Below are 7738 nucleotides of genomic sequence, written 5' to 3' on the forward strand. Positions count from 1 at the left end.
TGCCGTCGGCCAGACAATGCCGGCTGGCGACCCCCAGGGGGAGAGCCTTCTCTGTGGCAGCTCCTGCCCTCTGGAATGACCTACCCCCCGACCTACGTACAGTTGCGGACCTGCGCCTTTTTCGCCGAGCCCTGAAGGCCCATCTATTCCGTGCGGCCGGCCTGGCGTAGTTTGATTATGTTTTAGTGGGGGTTTTTGTTTGGGGTGTTTTTAGAACAGGCCCGTTATTTAATTTGATTTTAGAACAGAAACTATTTATTTATTATTGTGGTTTTTAGTATCGCCTGTTCACCATCCTGAGTCCCGTAAGGGAGATAGGGCGGTATATAAATTTAATTAATAAATAAATAAATAAATAAATAAATAAATAAATAAATAATCCCCAAATTAATCTCTCAATGACTTACAATCTTTAGTTACAGAAAAACAAAGAGGGAAGATAAGAAATAATTGAAAAGTATACTTTAAATAAAAAGACAATACTTAAAAACACTACCACTCATAGTATGTGCAATTAGCCTTAAAATCATACCTTTGGGGGAAGTCCATTTTGTGGTATTTCTTATCCTATGCCAAGATCGCTTGTATGTGTTTTCCTCCGACTCATACCATTCGATAAGATAACCATCTATTTCTGAATTTGTTAAATCCCATGTCAAATTCATTTCCTCGTTTGCAACAGAAGCATTCAGATGAAGAATTTTTGGTTCTATGAGAATAATTGCCCATGTTAACTAGGTTGAGTAAATGTCAGCAATTTAAGCAATGATTGCAACTGGCAATGCATGGCAGTGGTGATTTACAGCAAACAGAAACAGAAAACTATAGCACGGTAATATATATATATATATTAAATACTGAGAAAAAATTTCACTGTTTCCTTACAGAAGATGTGGCAACTTAAATTGGAACACAGGTAGTCCTTGACTTAGGATCACAACTGAACCCAAAATTTCTATTTCTCAATGAAACATTTCTGAGGTGAATTTTGAATACACACACATACACATTCCTCTATGTAACAAAGCTAAGAGCCATTTTCACCTAACAACCACTTATTTCTTCTTTAAAAAGATACCTTTAGATTGGATTTTAGAGCTGGAGGAAGCATATATAACTGTAGCAACAAATTTATTTGATAATATTTTTCTTAATAAAAATCCATATATTTAGCAAGCCTTTCCAATGTCCATGGAGATTCTCAGTCATCCCAGTCATGGTTGTCTCAAAGGTGTTTTTTGAGAACTAATCCTTCCATCGCCCCCACCATCCCAACTGATGAAGTTTCTTGAATGAGAAGCAAAACATCTTTTTCCTCAAGGAAAAAACATAGTCCAGTTGCCTTTTGAAAAAGCCCCTTTGAGACAAACCTTTCCAATCTTCTTTCTCTCTGCCAGAATATTTGTAAATCAGGGTTGAAATGAGGGATCCTTGATGCTTTCTGCATTTGATTGTTTTCTTGTAAAAGTTTCATTACCCAAACATTGTCAGTGTTCTGATGAATATGAGCACTGGTGATGTTACCAAGTTTAGGTAATAAAATGTTTGCAAGAAAACAACCTAGCTCAGAGAGCACCAAGGACCCCTCACTTAGGAAACAGTTGTGGATACACAGAAAGATTTCAGCTAAGTTAAAGTTTGAAAGGATGTTACAGAAAATAGAAAATGGTTGAAATCGTCAACAAAGCACCAGTGGCACATAAGTAGTAATACAGTATACAATATAAACAATAACAACAAAAAGCACTTTCTTATTCTGTGTGTGTGTGTGTGTGTGTGTGTTGTGTACAGTATTTGCATAAACTTACTCATTGTTTTTTCCTGTTTTGATGATGGAACTCTAATAGTAGCTTCAGGAGACTCTCCAGCACTGTTATGAGCAGTAAAACTGATATTATAGGCATCCTCCGTCAGGCTGAGAATGACAAGCTCTTTCTGATTGTATTTTTTTTCAAAAGTAATGTTGCTGTTTTCTGCAATGTATCTTACTGTATAGCCAGTTATGATTCCTGAAGATGGGAATTCTTTATTTACCTGGTCAGTTTATAGTAGCAATTAAGAAGAACAAATGGTTAAACATGTATAGGATTGGACTCCTCAAAACCTAATGCATGAAAAATAAAACTGTAAAGGAGCACTTGAAAAGTATGTACAAGTTAGCTGTAGAGTTATAATTATTCATAGTTCCAGGCAATTTTGCACCATACAAATGTGCAAATGATTAAAACACATTTACAGTAAACAATTAAAACAGAACTGTTAAAATCTAAATAGTTAAGCAGCATAAATTGGATGGGGAGGAATAGGCTTCGACTCAACCCATCCAAGACCGAGTGGCTGTGGTTTCCGGCGTCACGACATAGCCAGTTGGCTCCATCCCTGGCTATCGGGGGCGAGTCATTAGCCCCCGCGGAGAGGGCCCGCAACCTGGGCATCCTCCTGGATACTCGGCTGTCTTTAGACGACCATATGACAGCCGTGGCCAGGGGGGCTTTTCATCAGGTTCGCCTGATATGCCAGTTGCGCCCCTTGCTGGATCGTGACGCTCTACGCACGGTCACTCAAGCCCTCGTTGTTTCCCGCCTGGACTATTGCAACGCTCTCTACATGGGGCTCCCCTTGAGGTGCACCTGGAGGCTCCAGCTAGTTCAGAATGCGGCCGCGCGGGGGATCCTGGGGGCCTCTAGATACTTCCATGTAACACCTTTCCTGCGCGAGCTGCACTGGCTGCCGGTGGCCTTCCAGGTGCGCTTCAAGGTGTTAGTAACAACCTTTAAAGCGCTCCATGGCAATGGACCTAGGTATTTGCAAGACCACCTCCTACCAAACACCTCCCTTCGACCAGTCCGCTCCCACAGAGAGGGCCTCCTTAGGGTGCCATCGGCCAGTCAATGCCGCCTGGTGACCCCCAGGGGGAGAGCCTTCTCTGTGGCAGCTCCTGCCCTCTGGAATGACCTACCCCCCGACCTACGTACAGTTGCAGACCTGTGCCTTTTTCGCCGAGCCCTGAAGGCCCATCTATTCCGTGCGGTCGGCCTGGCGTAGTTTGATTATGTTTTAGTGGGGGTTTTGTATGGGGTATTTTAGAGCAGGCCTGTTATTTAATTTGATTTTAGAACAGAAACTTGCGTATATTTACCGTGGTTTTTATTATCGCCTGTTCACCGCCCTGAGTCCCGTAAGGGAGATAGGGCGGTATATAAATTCAATAAATAATAATAATAATAAATTAAAAGGCAAACATGGGATATTTTTTTCTCAATCCAATCTGGTTCCCGTATTGACTCTGCTTGTTAGAAGGTTGCAAAAGGGGATCACATGACCAGGGGACACTGTAACTGTTATAAATATGAACCAGTTGTCTATCATCCAAATTTTGATCATCTGACCATGGGGATGTTGCAACGCTCATGTGAAAAATGGTCATAAGTCCCTTTTTTCATTCCCTTGTAACTTCAAATAGTCACTAAATGAATACTTGTAACTCAAAGTCTACCTGTAATTGTTATTTAAACAATATCAGCGTTTCATTTTAAGAAATTGTAATAACCACGATTCCTAAACTTCTGATATCAGACTCAAGAAGCAGAGAAGAACTTTGAACACCATATGTGTGTGTGTGTGTGTGTGTGTGTACATTCATAAAAAGAAACTGGAATTTTTAAATGTCCTGATATTTGTTTACCTTCCACAAAAGGCGCATCCTTCTTTCATTAGGATGAACAGTTTCAATTACTCTCCATAAGTCTACTTTCGAAGGGGCTGTTAAGAATAATGAAACAAAATTTTAAAATATGAAAACAAAATGCATAAACAGATCACTTGGACAGGCATCACTCCCTTCTGTAGGTTAAGTAATGGTAGTCTTCTCTAACAGCAAACAGACACTGGACTTAACAAGAACACAATGATACCCAATTCTTTCTCATCTTTTCTAAGGCTCCAGTTTCAGCTGTATTCTAGTAACTGTCAGGCCATCATGATTAGCTAGAAATACTTAATCTAATTAAAAGAGATATCAAGTGCAACCATATTATCAAAGAACCTCTAGGCATGCAGTATATGTTTAAAAAAAAAAAGCAGAAGTTTCTTTCAATATCAGTGTCAGCCATTCAAGGTGGCCAGATCAAGAAACAAGACACCAGAAAAAAGACTAAAATTCTACTTTACTGATAGACTTAAAAAAAAACCCATCCAGAATCTTGAAAACTAGTGGTATCTCTCCTTTCATACTAGGAAGAATCAAGGCAGAGACATTTTAAGTCTCTTTCTCGTGATTTTTTTTGTTTTCCCACATTGAGCCCATGTTCTATTAATGGTCTTTGCATATTTTCTCCAAGGTCACTTGCTATTTAACATAGAACTGTGTCTATCACCAGACAAACAAGTTGCTCTAAAGGATGTCAACTGGGAAGAAATGCTCATGGAAGAAGCATATCACCACAGATTCCACAACATTATCCACAATTCCATTTGTGGCTGGAATGTGCACTTGCAAAAAACAAGAGCCATTTGCACTATTTATTATTTATGTATTTATATTTCATCATTTTCAACTGCCCGTCTCCCTTAAATTATATTTTGCTTAACTAAAACTCAGCTAAATTAAATGAGCTCCCTGTATAAGTGTGGCAGAAACAATATATGTGCCATTTTTTGTGTGGCTTTTTAAATAAAGTTTATAGTTTATTTATTTATTTATTTAAAACATTTATACAGCCATCTATCTTCTAACCAATTCTGGGTGGCTCCCAAGAAAAGTTAAAACAATATATAAAATCATATTGAAACTATAAAACCAAACCACATTAAAAAGTTAAAAACAACAAAGACCTGGCATCAAGTCAAACATCTAATGTGTGCAGTTATCCAATCTTTCCCCATGCATTTGGGGGGAAAGCCAGGTCCTCAAAGCTTTACAGATAGGGGCCTGCCGAACTTCCAGGGGACAAATATTCCATAGGGCAGGGGTAGCCATGGAAAGGCATGCTACACAGCTCCCATCACATGGCAATATTTAGGAGAAGAGACTAGAACCATGCCCACCCTATCCAACCTGATAGGATACGTAGATGGTGGTCCCGAAGATAACCTGGTCCTGTGCCACATAAAGCTTTGAAGGTGATGGTCCTGTGCCACATAAAGCTTTGAAGGTGATGACCAACACCTTGAATTGCACCCAGAAAGAAACTGGAAGCCAATGCTGCTGACGTAACTGAGATTTTACATGGACAAATTTAAGGGGCCCCATTACTGTGCCCGCTGCTGCATCCTAGACCCGTTGAATTTTCTGGATGGTCTTCAAGGGCAGCCCTATGCAGAGTGCATTACAGTAATCCAAAGAGTAATAGACCAAAGCATGAGTGATAGTTCTACCTTTAACCTTTATTAACCATGACTTGAGATGTTTAAATCTGCAAATGAAATCTCTATGCCAGACTTGGCTATGTTGTTCTTACCTTGTTCTTCTGTTCTGCCTATTACTTTGTTGCTCCATTCACTCCAGGGACTCGACTCATGGGGCTCACCAAGCCTACACCGAACAGCAACTGTATAATTTGTAAAATTCCATAGGCCAGTGAGATTTGCAATTTGATTTCTGACATAATGTTTGATCGGGATACTGATGTCTGCCTAAAAATAAACATAACTGTTGTTTCAATTACCGTGGTAAAAGAATAAATTCAAAATTGTAAATAAGGATTATCATACATCCAGATTTCCCTAGACACAGCTTCTTTTCAGTTTATGAAAGCTCAATCCAGCTAGGAATAGAAAATATTGTGTTTATTTTATAGAAGACAAGCTTTTACTTCACTAATTGAGAGTGAAGGGAGGTCTTGTGGTGGAGGGAGGTCTTCTTATCCTGAATGATAAGAACTGAAGCTCTTCCTTGCCATTTGTCATAGAGTCCAAACATTACCGACAAATTTGCCTATGGATAGCTTCTTACTAGAAGCATAAACATTTTTGAGCTGTACAGTAATCAGAATCAAGATCACGTGAAGTGTTAATACCACTTTACAATGCCTTGGTAAGGCCACACTTGGAATACTGCATCCAGTTTTGGTCACCGCGATGTAAAAAAGATGTTGAGATTCTAGAAAGAGTACAGAGAAGAGCAACAAAAATGATTAGGGGACTGGAGGCTAAAAAATATAAGGAACGGTTGCTGGAATTGGGTATGTCTAGTTTAATGAAGAGAAGGACGAGGGGGGACATGATAGCAGAATTCCAATATCTCAGGGGCTGCCACAAAGAAGAGGGTGTCAAGCTATTTTCCAAGGCGCCTCAAGGCAGGACAAGAAGCAACGGGTGGAAACTAATCAAGGAGAGAAGCAACCTAGAACTAAGGAGAAACTTCCTGACAGTTAGAACAATTAACCAGTGGAACAACCTGCCTCCAGAAGCGGTGAATGCTCCAACACTGNTTTTTTTTTTTTTTTTTTTGCTACCATCATTCTATTTCTATTTGCAGGTCTTTGTATTGTGTGACTTTGTTACTTCTTTATTTTGTTGATTCCAGGTACTGCAATGTCCACTATCCAGACCTTTTTATCTTTCTTATTAATATTTGTTAAGTCTGGAATGTTATGCGGCAGTTGCTTCTCTGTTTGAATTCTAAAGTCCCAGAGCACTTTACTTCTTCAATTACTATTACTTTGTGCATTTTGTTGTCTCACCAGCTCTTACTTCCAGGTAATGATATTTGCTACTTGTCATGCCTTTGTAGTCAGTCTATGAGATTATTATTCATATCAGATCAACTTGCTTTCCTTTTCATGACAGAGTGACCCCTTAAACGATAATGGAAATGCAGTGGACATACTATAGCAGTGGTGGTGAACCTATGGCACGGGTGCCAGAGGCGGCACTCGGAGCCCTCTCTGTGGGCACACGTGCCATTGCCCCAGCCTCGCCTCCGCCCACAACCCCCTCTCCAGCAGCCCCTCTGAAGGAGAGTCACTCCTGAACGTGGCCCACGCGGAGCAGCGCAGCCAAGGACATGGCAGCTAGGCAGCGTAGACAAGACTCTGCCCTCACACCCCATCATGCACAGTTGATGCTGCAGGGCGCGGGCAGAGGGCATGGCCGCCATAGCGCTGCTGGGCTGCCTGGGCAATCTGCAGCAGGCCCTGGAGGTGGTGAGTGGCCCTGTGGGCAGGTGGGGCGGGGCAGGGGCAGGGCAGGGGGTGGAGCGGGGGCGGGACCAGTTTTTGGGCACTCGGTCTCTAAAAGTTTCGCCATCACTGTACTATAGTGCACCTTGTCATTAACAAAGCATTCTACAAAGTTCCTCATACGATTTAGTACAGAAGATAACAAGATGTCAGCTGTATTATGCTAATGAAAAAGGAGAATTATATTTTATGCTACCAAGCTGATTGAACAATCATGCCCAACAAGGGTACAGGTTGTGCATCAAACTGGAAGGAACGGCAGGGTCCACTCTGGAACCTGTAATAGTTCACATATGTATAAATAATTTGAGTGATGGTTTAGAAAATACATTGATCAAATCTGCAGAGAATCAATGGTAAGATGAAAAACAAACAGGATTAGAACAGTATCAAGATTTAGGAGCATCTTTACAAACCAGAATTATTATTATTATTATTATTATTAAATTCAATTTATATCCCGCCCTTCTCCTTGCGGACTCAGGGCGGCTGACAATCGATTAAAATACACAAATAACAATTACAAAATTAAAATTAATTAAAAAGAAATATTTAAA

The 7738-nt window shown here is 40.4% G+C and overlaps 1 protein-coding gene across 1 annotated transcript in view; it reads right to left on the bottom strand.

Annotated features, from left to right (window-relative positions):
• The window catches only part of IL31RA (interleukin 31 receptor A), a 30523-nt gene that overhangs the window by 10989 nt on the left and 11796 nt on the right, over positions 1 to 7738 (bottom strand). The window contains exons 4-7 of the mRNA XM_015824255.1: positions 5460 to 5634; positions 3686 to 3762; positions 1809 to 2034; positions 533 to 709 (exon numbers count right to left, since the gene is read on the bottom strand). Of these exons, the coding sequence (XP_015679741.1) occupies positions 533 to 709; positions 1809 to 2034; positions 3686 to 3762; positions 5460 to 5634 (655 nt within the window). The remainder of the gene's footprint in view (positions 1 to 532; positions 710 to 1808; positions 2035 to 3685; positions 3763 to 5459; positions 5635 to 7738) is intronic.

This window comes from Protobothrops mucrosquamatus, unplaced genomic scaffold (genome assembly GCF_001527695.2).
Source record: "Protobothrops mucrosquamatus isolate PMUCROS unplaced genomic scaffold, P.Mucros_1.0 scaffold2172, whole genome shotgun sequence".
In the NCBI taxonomy this organism is placed as follows: domain Eukaryota; kingdom Metazoa; phylum Chordata; class Lepidosauria; order Squamata; family Viperidae; genus Protobothrops; species Protobothrops mucrosquamatus.